The sequence below is a fragment of the Pseudonaja textilis genome, chromosome 1 (genome assembly GCF_049901715.1).
Source record: "Pseudonaja textilis isolate UNSWEBS1 chromosome 1, rPseTex1.2, whole genome shotgun sequence".
Lineage (NCBI taxonomy): Eukaryota > Metazoa > Chordata > Lepidosauria > Squamata > Elapidae > Pseudonaja > Pseudonaja textilis.
Window position 1 is genome coordinate 298,992,540 of NC_141990.1, and position 18,024 is coordinate 299,010,563.

At 39.8% G+C, this 18,024-nt stretch overlaps 1 protein-coding gene and 1 long non-coding RNA gene across 5 annotated transcripts in view; both read left to right on the top strand.

Moving 5' to 3' along the window:
- LOC148128271 (uncharacterized) overlaps positions 1-268 on the top strand; it is a 70,576-nt gene extending 70,308 nt beyond the window's left edge. Inside the window, exon 5 of the long non-coding RNA XR_015741168.1 lies at positions 230-268. This is a non-coding gene — a long non-coding RNA (uncharacterized LOC148128271). The remainder of the gene's footprint in view (positions 1-229) is intronic.
- A 13,937-nt stretch (positions 269-14,205) lies between these two features.
- Positions 14,206-18,024, top strand: part of RCOR1 (REST corepressor 1) — a 168,595-nt gene continuing 164,776 nt past the window's right edge. For all 4 annotated transcript variants that reach the window (XM_026698538.2, XM_026698539.2, XM_026698540.2 and 1 more), the window contains exons 1-2: positions 14,206-14,822; positions 15,024-15,083. In XM_026698538.2, coding sequence (XP_026554323.1) covers positions 14,597-14,822; positions 15,024-15,083 — 286 coding nt within the window. In that variant the 5' untranslated portion in view covers positions 14,206-14,596. The remainder of the gene's footprint in view (positions 14,823-15,023; positions 15,084-18,024) is intronic.

Sequence of the window (18,024 nt, forward strand, 5' to 3'; positions counted from 1 at the left end):
AATTTAAAGCAATTAAGAACCCTTATACAGAAATAAATAATTATATTGCTCCAGCATTGCTTAGGGTATTTTATAGGATAACATTAATATTAGGGTTTTGTTATAATTATTTGGGCCAAGATACACAAGAGGGAAACTAATGATATGCTATTGGAAACATATTTTTCTCTTAGGTTTTCGTTTGAGATTTCTGGAGGAAAAACTTATCCACTGTTTTCATTTCTTGCAGGCAGATTTTCAACTACATCTGGTGACATGAAAAGGAAGCACATTTTTGAATCTTCAGTTTAAATATATATTTCATCACATTTTATAAAACTCAAGATTTGTGCAGATTTCAATTCAACATAATAGGACTGATGAAACTGTGAAGTCTGGTTTGACATTTGTTTAATCAGTTTTGTCCTTTTGATTTTGGGTTCTTTATTTATTGCTCCCTTTAATGTATTGTAAGTCACAAATGGCACTGAGAATAGTATATTTTTTGTTGTACTTCACCCAACTATTTTATGCTCTTTTCATACTTCCAACTAACAATAGTGCAAAGCATGCCCTGGCAACATTTTTTCCCTATCACTTCTCTAATATTGCGATCTTCTCCCCAGCCATGAGAAAGGATTGAGTCATTCGCCTAATACAGACACCATCCAAGGGCAACATGAAGGTGTCCTAAAATCTATTACACTTTCCACTCATTTACTTTGAAGGGAAATCAGCTGACTACAATGACCGAATAAAAACAAAAGAGGCAGCATGCAGTAGGGATTGGCAGAGAGGACTGCAAATGTTATGCTGGTTTTCTGATGGCTCAAACTTTGGTTGATCATCCTTCAGCTTATGGTTAGGAGGAATGGACCGGAATCAAATGAACAAGGGAAGAACCAGGTCCTTAAACTTGCCCCACTTTCCCCCTTTAATAGTTTTAAGGAATTACAAAATGTGAATAATAGAATACAGATACATCACTAAATACAATGGTATTATTCTGACCCAGGCTTTGTCAAACTTAATAAAACACAAACTGAATTTAAAAGTAAAACCTTTTTAAATGTGATGCTGGGAATTACTTGCATTCCCAGCCAAAACTCATTATACACAGTTCCTCCAGATTAGAGCACCCTTTCAGTGCTGTTGAATGCTCCAGGAAACAGGTCCAATTAAGGCTAACATAAACCAACCCCAAAACCTAGAAAAAAATCGGCCAGAGTACAGAGCTTCATGAAGAAGTCGGAGATTACTGAACTGCTTTGCTTCCTGCAAAGCTCTTCATCATTGAGGACTGACTTTTATCTCTTATGGGAGGGGCAATTACCTCCCAGCTTTACTCCTGAGTCGCCCCTTCTGCTTCAGCTGCTCTGTGCACATGCGCGCTGGGAACAGGCCAGGGGTGGGATTCAAATGTCAACAACCGGTTCTGTGGGCATGGCCTAATTTGTGGGTGTGGCTTGGTGATCATGTGACTGGGTGGGCATGGCTTGTATGTAAATATTTTAAATATTTATGTAAATATTGAATTTTTTATTTTAAAAAGAGCAACTTTTACCCAAAATCAGGCAAAGCAGGCAGGCAGATTGAGTTGCTCATGGAATCACAGATTCACTTAGAAGTCTACCTTTCTGCAACCGATTGCCTGAGTCTGTCACATAAAATTTGCTTTCAAGGAAACCTACAAAATTAACTCACAACACACCATGTATGTAAATATTGAAATTATTAATTAAAAAAGAGCAACTTTTAGCCAAAATCAGGCAAAGAAGGCAAGCAGATTGAGTTGCTGACAGAATCACAGATTCACTTAGAGATCTATGATTCTGCAATCCACTACCCGAGTCTGCACTGAAATATAGAAGCTTCAGTCCTAAGGAAGGTTCAGCTCTGTTTTTAGATTAGCTAAAAAGCAAGAAATGCAATGATTTCCTGCTTTGTAGCTAATCTAAATCTCCCAGCAAAGCAGAACAGCTGATGGGCGGGAAGAAAAAAAAGGAAAAATAGCAACTTAGTAGGCAAGTTTGCAAGGTAAGGAGTGAGTGGGCGGGGAGGGGAGAGTGTGCAGCATTTCAAAATCCTCTTCTTTCCTGCTTTTTCAACCTCAGCCGTGCCGTGCAAAGCAGCTGAGGAGGAAAAAGCAGGAAATAAAGGACACCCAAGAGCCCAGGAGGGTGGGTGAACTGGTTCGGTGTCAGCTGCTCTTTGGAACTACCGGTTCTATAGAACCGGGCCGAACTGGTAGCATCCCACCCCTGGAACAGGTTCCCTGAGGTCCTCTGCTTCGCTGCTGTCAGACTCCGAAAGCTCCATAGGCAGCACCCCACTCTCAGATGGTCCTGGCCCCATCCCTGCATCGCCTGCAGGACCCTCATCCCAGTCCTTGCCAGACTCCCTGACTGGTTCCCTTTTGTCCTCACTGTCTGATACCTCTGCTGTCCGCACCGGCTTCCGGAGAACCACAACAGGTAATTGTAGAATAGAGACTAGTAATCATTAACATTGTGATAATTTAGATTAACTAAACCTTTCAAGATAAGTGGGGAAAAAAAGATAAATATGATTTCTAAAATGTCATGAACATAAATAAGGTTGCTTAAATTGTACAAATGTCGAGTATGGTATTGATAAACAGTTGCAAAATGGATTATTTTATAATATAAAGGTTTTGATCTTCAAGCTCAGTATGAAGTATAGACTATAATATTTATTATTCATAAATGATAAAAGAGCGGGAAAACAGAGTTGCTTGGAAGACGTAGATGCAGGTTGTAGTTAATTTCTAATTTCCTTCTTCTTTATGTTCTGTTGTTCAGTGTTTTTAAATATTTAGACCCCCTAAAAACCACCCTAGGTATTTCCCTTCCCTATGATTCAACCATTCTTGTTTGAATTTAGTAAACTTCTGTTGTGGACACATGTTGTTAGTTTTGCCATTGTTATATATTCTCCCAGTTTATTTTATTTATTAAATTTATATTGCCCACTCCCCATCCCTTTCCAACACTACTCTAGGTGTCTGAGTTCCCAATCCAATATCATTGGAACTGTATTTTTCTTCTAATGTTGGGCAAAGTTTATCCTCACCGCTGTGAGCATATACCTCAGTAAATTATGAGTTACTTGCTAATTCTTAGATTGTACCTATTAAAAAATGGGATTTCATCTCAAAATTAGTTTTTTTTAAAAAATTATCTAGATAGTGCTATGGACATCTTTCCAATACTTTTGAGGATTTTTTTTTACATGTCTACCACTGTATAAAACTTTCCTTCTGTTTCATGGCATTATTAATGTTTGTTACTATAACATTTGTCTATCTTGGAAATCATTGACAGAGCTGTATACCATCTGTGAAATGTTTGTACCAGTTTTCTTTTAGATTATAACTAGGAGTAAAAGGGAGAAGATTCCAAGAGCTGCAAAAAAGGAAGTTGGGCCTTTGTGTTAAGCCTCATGTCCTGTTTATGTTTTTGAATACTGAGTTTTGGAAACGAGGAAAAAGGCAGTTTTACTCTATACAAACATATGTAGTATGATTTGAGTCACTGCAGATTCTTGAACTTTGAAGCAATTCTGTTTCCCTTTGGTAGGAACTCTCCCTCTCTCTCAGATCCTTGGCATTTCTCCACTCCCTGTAACTGATATTCTGATAATCAGAATTGCCTCAAATCAGACAAAGTGCCCCTGGTATCCTTACTTCTGGATTTAGGGAAATCAGACAGGCAACAGCTTCATTTTTAATTGTCTTAATACCCAAACCAACATGGATAGGCAAGGATGAGGAATGGGGTGTTGCAATTACTATGAATAATTGCATTTAATATACAGAAACTGAGTTTGTGAGTTTCATTAGGCACGTTTTTGCTTAATATATAATTTTTAAAATGTTATCATACTGATATAGCCCCACAGATCACAAGAAGTGACTCTCAGCAGCATGCAATAAAAAACAAACCATAAAATAAACAATACTAAAAACATTCCATAATTAGAAAACAATTTGCAGAACTTCTTCCTGATTCACCATTTTGTGTAGCATCCTGTCTGATGAAGGCTTCTCAGGAATTCCAGTATGCTGGTTTTTTCTTTGACATTTGATTAATCCTAATAAAAATATTACTGTGCAATGAGTTTTGGATTGATTTTAGTTTATTTTTCCTGATGGATCACCACAATTACTATTCACGGCAGAAGGAACTTCATAGGTGAAGCCTTTCTGACTTGGAGTTAAACGCCATACAAATAGTTCAGGTTTTTAAATATCTCTGCATTTGTTAAGTGGCTGTCAAACATCTTAGGAATAATACAAGAGAGTGAAAAATGTGGGTAAATCCTGTACAACAGGCCTTTTTCAGAGGACTATTTTTGACTCCGATTCCACGTGTATTCTCAAATCGTCCTTGTGCTTTTACATTTCTGTTGGTTACGAGCAATTTCAAATGAAAGAGACAGATTGCCACCTTCTGTGGAAAAACTTGTGGGAGAAGGGAAATGCCAGAAGCCTCCTCCTCTCTTTTAGAGGCGCCAGTTCCCAGACTGAAAAAGATTGGAACGCTGAATCCCTCTGCTGTGAATATGCCGGAAGGAGTTTTTCTCTGAGTGAAATGTCAGACTTTTCTGGCTGCCCTTGTGGTGCATTTGTGGTCACTTTTGAAATTCGAAAGATAGGAACTGAAGGAATCTCTTTGCTGTATTTTTATCATGAAGATTTTACCTCTGCCTTCCTTCTTTTCTTCACCTAAGATCAAAATTAGACTTACATTTGCATTTGTTCTCATCTTAAGCCTAATGCTAAAGGCAACATTTTACATTAATACTCAAAAGATAAACAAGAGATCTAAGCACTTGTTATTATAATGTAACATTTGAGGTTGGAAACCAGGATCATCTTTAACCTGTCATAATTCATGCTCAAAGCACCTCTGGTCTTATAAAGGACTGGTATGTTTTATCTTGAAGAGATAATAATTGTGAACTTACAGTTTAGAATATTACATCACAATTCACTCTTTACATGCTAGAACATTTTAATGTTGTTATAAAGTATGGATCATGGCAAGTTGAGTTAACAGTATAAACAATTGGGCCAGTCATTCTCTCAGCCGAATCCACCTCACAAGATTGTTGTTATGTGAAAAATAGGAGGAAGAAGGAGTATTATGTATATTCTCTGCCTTGAGTTAATAATAAAAAGAACAATGGTGAAAATCCAACCAACAAACAAAATAATATAATCTCTTCTTCACATACAGATATTATCAACAGGAATCCTAAAAACTTCGTCTAAAGTCAAACCCTACTTTATTGCTTTGCAACAGAGCTTTGTAACATAGAAATTTGTGTAGAATATTATTGGTAACGTGCCAGTGTTTATAGAATTTAAGTGCCATATAAACAATAGATATTTTAAATATTCATATGTTAACAGTTTACAAATATAAACTCTGATTCTAACTTTGAATTTTTATTTTCATAGCTGGAAAGCAGAAAGGAAAATCTGTAAACAAAATTGAAAGTAAGTTTAGATAGTGTGCTACCTTAAATAAAAGATAATAACAGTGAAAAGGAATCTAATACCTGAAGGGGGTGGATTTCACAGACTAAAATTCAGATTATATAAGAAAGTATTCATAAAGTTATTATCCTAATAAAGATTTTGGATTCTCCCCTCCCTTTCAACATGGTTATCTTTGCTTCTATGGGTTGGGACTGTTGGAGGTTAGGATGAAGCTGGTAATCAAAAATTCTGATATTGGTTTGCAAAGATCAGAAGAAGGTTTTTCAGAATGTGTTGACGCTATCAGTAGGGGACTGTGAGACCAGTGTACCTTGAAATGGCAATTCTAAATTAAAGCTGCTCTGTTTTTTAGAAACTAGTTAAGAATGTAAAAAAATATTTATCTATAGAGGGGGAAAAAAGACTGTGCTTAACTTGGAAATTTAAATGGTTTACAAATAGAATCCATTATAACTACAAATGTGTCTAAAAAAGTAAAGCTTTGCCTCTTTAGGGACAGGTTAATTTAGCTGAGGTACGTTTAGCATTCTATTTAAAAACACACTAACTTGCAAAAAAATCACCTCTCTGCCACAAAATAAACTTAACATTTTAAAAGAAACTCTTTAAAAAAAAAACTGCATGACCTCAGATACCTTGAAATCTCATCTCAGTACAATAAAGCAAGGTTAATCCTACTGAATGTCACATTTTTATATAGCTATTCTTAAAGGACTAAAGTGTACAACAAAATTGAAACCTGTGGAGAATTAATTAATCCATATTATGTGTAACTGGCCTTCTAGCAAGCCAGTTCTCCAAAGCCTAAATTAGGGAAGAACTTTGGATATCTATACTGGGAAACATTTTACCCATAAAGGTGTATGAGTTAGAATTCTACCCCTATTAACTCTATCCTGACTGGCAAGTTTGAGTACAGGTAATCCTCACAACCGTTTGTTTAATGATCTTTCAAAGTTACCACAGCACCTGAAAATGTGACTTTCACACATATGACTGTGGCATCATTCCCATGGTCATGTGATCAAAATTCAGGTGCAACCTGGTTCATATTTACGATGGTTGCAGTGTCCCATGATCATGGTGATCAACTTTTGCAACCTTCTGGCAAGCAAAATCAATGGAGAAGCCAGATTCACTTAACCAAGTTATTAACTTGAAAACCACAGTGATTCACTTAACAACGGTGGCAAGTAAGGTTGTAAAATGGGGCAAAACTAACATAACAACTGTTTTGCTTAGCAATGGAACTATTGGGCTCAATTGTGATCATACGTCAAGGTCACCTCTTCCAATTACCGTATGTTATACAAATCAGTCTTAGAGGTAACTGAAACCCAGTTTGAATCTGATTCCTTACATACATAAATGAAAATGTAAGTGCTTGGGTCACTGTTTTGGAATAAGCTGAGCTTTTTGTAGATGACTAGATTTTACGGGCAGAAGGGATAGGTGAAGGACTCTGCACCACATTTAAAACTAGATGGCTGCCTTGACTGTGATCCTTGTGGTCCCCTCAGTTGCTCGTGTAATCATGTTGTGTACTCCTGGCCATACTTCCCTAATATCATAATGAATGATATACTTCTAGATATGTCAACCAAGTTTAAGCATAATATTAATGACACAAAATACTGCACAATAACTAGTGAACTTTTAAAAATCTCCAGTATCCCACCTAATTAGGCTTGAAGGAAAAAATTTGAAGCAGCTGGAGCAGCTTTATGAAAGGCTTATATATAATCTGCCGGTCAGCAGGTTTTAAAGATTCCATCACAATTAAGTGAAAAATAGATGCAGAAAAATTGCTATACTTCATAATGTTTACTATTGATTTATTTTAAAAAAAGTGTTTTTGCCTACTCAATGCTGATTAGATAGCACTTTAACTCAGTAGCAAGGCCCAGAAAGACATTTCTTTCAGGAAAATCAAGATGCGTTTACATGCAGGACGGTCAACCTTCAGTATTTTTAGTTATAAGAGCTATATAGGGACTCCTCTCTTACCAACAGTAATTGGAACTGAGAACTCCACTGCTAAGCGATGTGGTCATAAGGTGTGATGTCACAAGATCACACGAACTTACGGTGGCAGTTCTGGCAGTCTCAGTTGCTGTTATTTTAGGCAAATACTGCATGGTTGCAGCAGCTTACACTCATGTGATCACCATTTTCAGACTCCTGCTGGTTTCCCCATTGCCTTTGCTTGTTGAAAGTCACAAATGATGACACTGTAATTCTGAACTGGTTGCCGAGTATACAAATTGTGATCACATGACATGTGGATGTTGCAATAGCCACAGGTATGAGGAGCAGGAGTAAGCCTCCTTGTTCAACACTATTTCAAAGTTTGAACAGCTGTTAAGTGAGAACTACCTATAGTTCAATGAGTAGAGAAATTGTATTGTATACATAAAGGTCCTAAGTCCAATGCTTAACATTTCCAGGTATAAATGGAAATAACACTACCCAATTTTAAAATACGAGGAAACTAGTCCTAGTGTATAACTAAATCAGCACTGCTGGATTTGCACAACATTCTCAGCTAAAGTTAATCAGGTACTATGAAAGGTTGGACAACCCAGCCAGAATAACTATGCACCTTTTCCCACTGCTGAGCTTAAATAATTCTCCATTCTTGAATTGGCAGAAAACTGCAGCAGTGGCAAATATACTGTCCCTATTGCCAGTTCTTACCCTGCCTCTCTTTAAAGTCATAGCAGTTACCTATTTTTTTCTGAGGTAATGGATGCCAATGTCTTATAGATTTTGCATACCTTGAAGCTGCCCTTGGACAATGTTGAAATAAGTGGAACTATATAATAGTTAATTCTATTGTTGCCTTTTTGCTAAAGAGCTCAGGAACATTGAGCCATGGTGGAACAGTGGTAAGAAAGCAGTATAGCAGGCTAATTCTGATTACCAGCAGTTCGATTCTCACTGGCTCATGGTTGAGTCAGCCTTCCATCCTTCCAAGGTTGATATAATGAGAACCCAGAATGTTGGGGGCAATAAGCTTACTCTGCTTAGAGAAGCCTATAAATCCCTGTGAAGTGGCATATAATTCTAAGTGCTATTGCTCTTACAGTTCATGCTCATATATGATGATGGACTTTCCCCACTTGGACCTAATCATAGCACAAATATGTTAGTTCTTTTTTTCTGCTGCATCCCATAATATTGACATGTATATCAATATGTATACAACTAGACATACTTCCAAGTCAATGGCGTAGGCAGGATTAGCTCACACCCACTGAATATTTCAGGCTGGTGTGAGTATTTCTCATTCCCCTGCTGTCTTTGCATTCTGTTTTAGGTTCATTCATACTAGACCCTCTAAAGCATAAACACTGGCTGTTTTGTGGACCTGAAAGAGTTGCCATCCTGGGCACTTTGAGCTTCTGATAAGGTACCGATGGAACAGGGGATGCAGTGACAAAAGCACTAACATGATATGAGCTCCCTTCTTTTTATGTGTGCATTGTGATATATAAAGGGGCAGAGCTTGGAACATTGCCTATGTTGTTTTGATAAAAGTGCTGGATCCTGTGTAGACCAATGCTGTCAAACTCAGAAACAGGGCCACTAAATTGTACACAAGGATCCTGCAGGATGCATTTTAATTTAAAAAAAACATATATTCATATACTGTATTTATTGATACTTCTGTTGGAAGTTAAAACCTACCCCCTCCTAGGAAAACGAAATATTTTAGGATATACTAAAAAGACAGAATATTTCCCCTAAAAAGAAAAGTAGAAACTCAGAGGCAGAAACTCAACACCCCCCCTGCTACTTCTTACAAATTTGACTGTTTTCAATATTTATCTCTCTGTGTATATTTCTATTTGTGCATGTGTGTACACCCCTGCTCACCCCCACATATTTCCCCACCACCCCACTCTGAACTTACTCCTGGTCTACTGCCAAATTTTTGCACAAACCACCTCTTCAACCTCCTACTCCCACTGATCACTTCCCTGCAATGTTCCCTCTAATTTCTGACGTGCCTCATGTGGAAAAAAAAAAGTTTTGTGCAGCTTTTCCCAGACCAAATATAAAATCGTGCGTCACAATACAAGAGTATGAGTAAATTACATACATGCTATTTATGTATTTCTTTCTGAAACTGTAGTATATATACTACAACATATATACTATTATGTCAGTCAGATACACGCTTGGAAGTTGTGCTTTCATGTCATTTTGAGCTCCTGGCAATTGCCCCCTGCACTTTTCTTGGCAGCTTTTTTCAGTAGTGGCTTGGCAGTTCTTTCTTCTTAGGGGTGACAGAAGTGACAGGCCCCAGGTCACCCAGGTGGCTTTGTAGCTAAGGCAAAACTAGAAATCATGGTCTCCTGATTTCTAGTCTGACACCTTAACCACTACACCAAACACACTGACAGATTATAATATAAACTCACTGGTCACTAATAACTGCAATACATATTTTATAAGTATTATCATTATTCCCACTCTTTCTTTCTCTTTGTTATTTGATATTATAATAAAAGAAAGAAATGAGAAAAGAAAAGCCTTATTCAAAAAGCATTTAGAATGCTCCCTTTCTTTCATTCCCATTTTCTTCTTCTCCGGATATAATAATTTAAACATGGAAACTTTATAGAGTTAACAATGAACATAGACCTTGTGCAGCCTGAAACTCAACTGATACAATTTAAACCTACTTTGGAGAGAGGAAAGAAGCAAATTCAATCTGTTTTGGAGAGGTGATGTGTTGTATATAGGAGGTTCCGGGTCTGGACCAGGTTGACTGTCAGTGCAAGTCATTCACTTAATGACAGGAACAAGGCACAAAATCTCTGCCTCACTTAAACACAGCATCAAGGTTACTTGGCAGGGGTGCATTGCAGACTGAGAGGGAATTCCTGTCAAGTGATGCACCTACTCAAGTCGCACCACAGCAACGCCAAAGGAATTCTGTGTTCTACAATTAAACTGTGACAGCAAACTTGTGCAAGACTCAGATTTATGTCTGTTTGCAGCATTCCATGGACATCCGATTGCAATTTTTTGCTAGTTTCTGGTATTTACTTCAGGTTTTTAGTTTAAAAGAAAAGCAAATTGGGGAAAATAGGTTTGCTAACAATGATGGCTTTTTGTTGATGACCATAGTGCTCATTTAATGTTCATTGCAAAAAAGGTCATTAGATCAGGCGTGGTGACATAGTTAATGACTGCCATGACTTACGACTATAATTCTGGGCTCCCAGTCCTTGACTTACTACCAACATTGGGACAGAAAATTCTATTGCTAAGCAATTCATTAAGTGAATTGAACCCAATTTTACAACTCTTTTTATTGCAGATGTTAACCGAACCACCTGATCATTTAGTGAACCTAGTTTCTTCCATTGACTGTTTATTGGAAGCACCACTGGGAAAATTGTAAACAGCAATCCAATGGACCCAGGATGTTGCAACCATTGTAGATACTTGCCAGTTGCAAAGTGTTCAAATTTTGATCACATGACTTCAGGGGCATTGTGATGATTGTTGGGACCAGTTTCAGGTCACTTTTTTCAGCACCATCATAATTTTGAATAGTCATTAAACAGAATAACAGAGTTGGAAGGGACCTTGGAGGTCTTCTAGCTCAACCCCTTGTTCAAGCAGGAGACCCTATACCATTTCAGACAAACGGCTGTCCAATCTCTTCTTAAAAACCTCCAGTGATGGAGCACCCACAACTTCTGAAGGCAACCCATTCCACTGGTTCTGTCAAGAAATTTCTTAATTCTAGGTTGCTTCTCTCCTTGATTAGATTCCATCAATTGCTTTGGAAAATAGGTCGACCCCCTCTTTTTTGTGGCTGCCCCTCAAATATTGGAGTACTGTTATCACATTGTCTCTAGTCCTTCTTTTCATTAGACATAACCAATTTTAGCCTTGAGCCTCCAATCATCTTTGTTGCTCTTCTCTACGCTCTTAACATCATTTTTATATTGTGGAGACCGAAACTGGATGTCATATTCAAAATGTGATCTTACCAAGGCATTATAAAGCAGTATTAACACTTCATGTGATTTTGATTCTACCTCTCTGTCAATGCAGCTAAGATTGCATTGGCTTTTTTGTCAGCTGCAGTACACTGCTGGCTTATATTTAAGTGGTTGTCTACTAGGGCTCCAGAAGCAGATTGGCTCAATCAAGTTGGTAAAAGTTTTGATGGTTTCTTTTCAGCTAGTCATATTAAGAAAAAACAGGAATGCCAGGTTAGCCAGTAGTTTTACTTAATATGCCTTACACACTTGGACAACATTCTCTGGCAACAAGCCAGGACACAGACTAAAGCGACAGGAAAGGGATCTGGAATGGGAATAGGAGATTTTGTGCTGGTAAGCTCTCTGATGGCTGAAGGACAAGCAAATAGCACTTTAACCGAGTTGGGAGGAAAAGTCATTTGTCATCCATTACCCTGGAGGGAAGTCAGGTGACTGCAGTGACTTGAAACAGAGATGGGGTAGAGATCAGCAATAGGAAAAGTAAATTACTTGTTGGGATAGTTGTAGTGACTAAAGGACGAGTAGAGAATGCCTTTATCTCAGCCCTGGGAAGGCCCTAAAAATCTTACGTATTGCTGAAGTTTACAAAAGAACACAGCAGAAATGTCTCTGCCTAAATGGTACAGCCATAGAGAGGCAGTATCACCATCTTTGTGCCACTCAATGCCTTGCTAACTCCACTTTGAAGATGGAAGCACAGAGAAAGTAATTAGTTTTGGAGACAGCTCATGGCTGGGAGACTTCTGAGAGAGCACAACTGGAACCTAGAGGCATCTTGAAAAATAACCACCATCTTTGTTTTGGTACTTCAATTTTTCTCTTTTAAGTTTCACTCTCTGCTGCGAAGCTAAGTCTGTCTTCAATACATTTAGCTAGCTCCTTTGTGTGTGTGTGTGTGTGTGTGTGCATGTATGTGTGTATATATATATATATATATATATGTGTGTGTGTGTGTGTGTGTGTGTTTAGCTTTGTTCGGGTATTTTCCCACGTCATTGTAGTTGTGCTTTTAAAGTTGTAGCAACGTTTCGGCAGAATCTCATCTGCCATCATCAGGCTTCTGTATTGGGTTCCTCTGTGAGTCAGACTTAAAAAGTCTGCACAACTATAAAAAGCACAACTATAATGACGTGGGAAAATACATACATACATACATATATATACTAGACCCAGTGCAGGGAAGTGCAAGGAAAAGGAGAGATTATCTATCTATCGTCCCAGTGCAGGGAAGTGCAAGGAGATAGATATAAATTTATTAAACACACACATACACACACATATATATATATACACATACATACATACATAACATATAAAAGCCTTTGCAAGGAAAAGATGAGGCATTGGTCGGCTGTAACTTAATTCCAATATAAATACTCAAAGCTGCTTCCCCCTCCCCCCCTTTCTTTACGTAGAAAAAATGGTTAGATGTTGGCAAGTTCGTTCTCTGAGATTCAGCACACTTCCTCCTCATGGGCGAGGAGGGGTAGGCGGGTGGAAGAAGCCGAGCAAGGGCTGCCTCCCCCCCCACCGCCGTGTTGGATTCACATTAACCCGTGTGTGTCTTTTGCCCTAGCGGCCGGTTCCAACTAGCAGCATTGCCTGTCGCTGGATACACATTTCAAGGAGACATTTCAAATCCAACATTCAGGGTTTTCCTTCCCTTTCTTCACTGGATATTGTCATCTCGGTGGCCTCGTCTTCCCTTTTCCAAAGTGTGCCCCCCGAAAATCAGCATGGAAAGTTGCCTTCCTTTTATCCCTTCAAAAGCTCGGCTTCTTTCTCTCTTCTCTCTCTCTCAACTTGGCGCCACGAGACAAACCCGGTTTGCTTAAAAACTCCAGCAATTCAGAGTTGCGGCTTTTCCTCCCTGCCTCTCCGAAGCCCCTAACTCGCTTTCCTTCGCGACCTCATCCCCCCCCACTTCTTCTTCTTCCTTCCCCGAAAAGGACACACAGCGCTTCAGTTACCGAGGTTTGGCCAGTCGAAATGGGGGGGGGAGGGGGGAAGAGTGTATGTGTGAGAGAGAAGAAACCCGTTTTTCACGCACACGCGTGTGGAAACACGCGTCGAAACTGTACGGCGGGGCGGCGGAGACACTTCGCGGGGTTCTTTTAGTTTCTTTGTATGGAGATTCCATTCAAACTGTTCAGCGTGTCGCCCGTAACCTTCCGCCAAGGAGGGGGAGGGGTGGTGGAAGAAAATAGTCCCAAGCTACTCTCTCTACCCCCTTTCGGAGGGCAGAAAGCGAGAGGAAGAGCGCGAGAGGCGACCCCTGGATTGCAGCTCGCCGCGACCCCCACCCCCTACCCCTGAAGCGGTGCCTTTGCACCCGCGCCCCCTTCCCTAAGCGGGGCCGTAGAACCGAGCTTTAGGGCAGCTGCCCAACTACACCCCCCTTCCCCCCCCTCTATATAACGATACAATGTAGCCTTGGAACAAGCTGTATCATTGGGCGTAGAGATTGCAAAGCCCGCACCACGTAGAGCGGGCGATACGCCTCTCCACCTAACTTAACAAACGGAAGCCTCGGGCCGGCTTTGATGGACGGGGAGAGCGGGCCAATGGGGAGTGGGGAAAGCTTCCCAAAATGTGCGGGCGGCCAATGGGCGGAGCGGGGGGGCAGGCTCGCGGGGAGCCTAGCAGCTCAGGTTGACAGTGACTAGTCCCAGTGCAGGGAAGTGCAAGGAAAAGGGATGAGCCTTTAAAGTTCGGGGCTTCCTCTCATTGCAGGGAATTTGAAAAGAAGAAGGGGAAAAAAAAAAGGAGAGAGGAAGGAAAAGTCCCGCAATCTAAAAACTTGCAAACAGCGCAGGGATAGCGCGAAGCCTTCAGTTGCGGCCAACTTCCCCGGAGCTGTTTTTTAATTTTTTTTTTCATATTTTCCCTTCTTCTTTTTCCCTCCCCCTTCCCTTCTTTCTTTTCTTTTTTTGCAGAAAGAGAAGAAGAGTCCTTGCTGTTCTTCCTTTCCGCTTCTCTCACCCAATTCCGACTCCGCGCTTTTTTTTCTTTTTCTTAGCCGCCTCTCCCCCCACTCCAACCCCCCTCCCTCCCCCCTTCAATGCCAACCATGATAGAAAAGGGCCCAGAGGTCTCGGGGAAAAGAAGGGGCAGGAACAATAATGCTAGCGGCGCGGCCAACGCTTCCAACAGCGCCTCCGCCAGCGCCAACAACGCCAACAATGGGAATAATAAAAGTTTGGCAGCGGCAGCAGCGCCCAATGGGAATAGCAGCAGCAACAACTGGGAAGAAGGCAGCTCCGGCTCTTCCAGCGATGAGGAGCACGGTGAGTCTTTTTGGGGGTGGGGGGATGGGTGTGTGTGTGTGGGGGAGAAAGGGACGACCGAGAAGGTTTGGCCCGTTTTCTCGCCTTCAAAACCCACAACTCTCTTTATCACAGCTACAACCCGCGCGGGGGGAGGAGGAGGAGGGAAAGCTAGAATTGGGAAATAACAATTCTTTGTGTTTTTTTTTGAAACCTTGTCAGGAGGAGGAGGAATGAGAGTGGGACCCCAATATCAAGCGGTTGTTCCTGACTTTGATACTGGTGAGTCGCCCCCCCCCCCCCAAAAGAAAAAAAAAGGGGGGGGGAAAGGCAGAAATCTCCCTTCTTTCACGACTTCTCCATCCAATTTTTTGAAAGAGGTGTTTCTCTCTTTACACCTTTCCACTCTTCCTACCACCTCCTTCTCCCCCCCCCCCACACACACCTGATGGCGGTCTTCCTCGCGGGTAAAGCTCACAAGTGCAGTATCTACAGGCTTGTCTCTTTCCTAAGGCTGCAAACCAAGGTGGCACACTGTGGCCAGCTTCTTAATGTGGACTTTATTGTGGGGTGGGGGGTTTATTTGCGTGGAGTTTAATGGATCTTGATTCTCCCCCAAGGGGGAAGTCTTGTCTCCATCGCTACGAGGCTTGTGTAATTAACTCGGGTTCCCCCCCCCCCTCCGGAAAATATTAAAAGTGAGATTAGAGGACACTTCCTGTTGTTTTAGTTGTTTTTTTAAAGTGAGTTTTCAATTGAAGAGGGGAGAAGGTAACATTTCCCCTCCCATGCCTAGATTGCATGTCTGGCCAGCAGTTGAAAGAGAGAAAGAGAAAGAAAGAAAACGGGAAGTGGGGGGGAGAATTGATGATGGCTAGATGGAATGAGTTCAGGAAAGGTGGCAGCATGCTTGGGAATGGCTGGGGGAGCCGGGGAGAAGGACAGTGGAGTTATTCTGGGGTTTTACTTCCTTAAAATGAAATCTATTTTAGAAATAAATGTTTCTCTTTTTGTCCTTCCCTTTGCTGGTGTGGAAGATAACTGGTTAACATAGCAAGGAAAAAGACGCTTTTAATCTTAAGGTCCCCCACCTTCATTTTTTGCTGGGTTTCAGGTGTGGCTACTATTTCCATATTCACAGAGTTAGAAAGAGCTGGCCTTTTATGAAAATCGGTGCCAGTCTACTCCCTGAGACTCCTCCCCTTCCCCCTTGCACATAATTATTTTAGATGCAATTGACCTAAATCCAATTACTTTTTTTTTAATGAGTGGTTTTATCCGATTAGGTTTTCTGAGGTAGTGGGGACAATAAGGCTCTTTCACTTCTTGCTTTCTTAAGGAAGAAATTTAGGGCAAAGAAAGGGCAAAGAAAGAGAAGAGGAGAGCAGTTAAGGAAAAGCAGCAGAGCACTTTCTAGGGGGCGCTTGGTAGACTTGGTGACAAACAGGAAAATGAATTTGTCCATTGAGAAAGAAGCATTCCTAATTCTCTTCCTGTGTTTGCAGATATGGTACTATTGTAAGGAATGGGGCAAAAATCTTTTTTTTTTTGTTCCTTTCTTTAGGATTTGCAATTTCATTAAACTCAGCCTTGCTTCTTGGAGAAGCTACTCTGTAATGTTCTACTTGATTATATTTTCTTTCCAATTTAAAATGTTAAGGAGACACTGAATAAACAAAGGGATTCAAATGTTTTTATAAAACAATTTTTAAAAACTACCTCTTGAGCGTATTGGAAACCATACCTGCAGTTTGTTTAAAAGGGGGGTGGGAAGATCCATTTCCTTAGTTTTTAAATGCCAGCTTTTAAATAGTTTCCTTTGTAATATAAGTTTTTCTTAAAGAAAAAGCAAAAATTTCATGTTTAATTTGAAAAATGCGCCATTTCTTTTGTTCCTGATGAATTCTTAATAAGATTTATCCAGTTAGCGGATTGCCATAAAAGGTGAATGTGTTTGTAGGTATTTGAAGCTGCCCAACTATGAATCAGGCCATCCCTGGTTTTCTGCCATAGTCAGGCAAAGGCCTTGCAATCTGTCCAGTTCCCTGTTGGCAGCAGGAACTACACAACTGGAGCATCCTCAGCAAATGGCTGTTCAGTTTTTGTTGGAAAAGTGACAAATGAAACGCCTCCCATTAGTTGAAAATATTGAACAGTTAATTGCGATTTCTTTAAAAAGTTACTTCTAACAGTCAATGAAAATCTCCCCTTAAAATAGCCCATTAGACCTTGCCTTGTTTTTCCGGAAGCGGAAAACAAGCTTTTACCTCTCATATGTGACAGATATTTCATGGGTACTATCCTTGTCTGTCATTAGCCTTCTGTCTTTTCTAAAAAGTCCTATTTCTATTATCTTGTGATGGACATTTCCATCAAGAGTTTTCCATCTTTTGAATTTCTTTGATTTGTACATATCCTCCTGAAAGTGAAATGTAAAGAACTGGACACAATATTTCACCATGAGACCCTGCTGCAGAGGAAAGTCAAATTGTTTCTCATATTTTGGGAACCATGCTGATCTTCATTAAGCTTGTGATCAGTTGAAGCTCAATTTTTTAGATGTATGTATTTGATTCTCTCCCTCCTCCCATGTGGAACTTTTTATAAGTGTCTGAGCTGAACTAATAAAACAGTTTCTCACTTTAGAAATATTATTTTGAATTTCATTCTTCTGAGATTATCTATTTTGTAATATGTGCGTATATGACTATAACATACCTGTGCATCTTTAGACTGAATGTGACAATCTTGATTCTTTCCACTTAGTTTCTAGCCTGCAACATAGAGAGTAATTTTGATCTTCCTAGCTAGGGTATTGCTTTATTCTAAGTGATTTTTAAAATATGAGAACATGTCTGGATGTGTTAGCATTCTCTATGCTATATAAAATTTAATTGTGAAGCTTAGAACAAAAATATACATTGACTTCCTTTAGGAAAATTAAAGGTGGTATTTTATTGTAGCAGAATATTTACATTTTCTCTCTAGGTTCTTTTTCTATTCCAGACTGTTGTTTATATAATTATTACTTCTTTTTCTTTCTTTTAAAAGTGAAGATTGTATATGCAGTTTTTTTCTTTACCTGTTCAGTTCTCACGTTTACTTTATTGGATGCTTAGTCTGAGAGTAATTCCAGTAAATTTCATAGTGTTGATTGGAATCTATGTTTTCCTAGGTCTAGCAGGATGCTACGGTATATATGCTTGTCTCATGCTAATGTTAG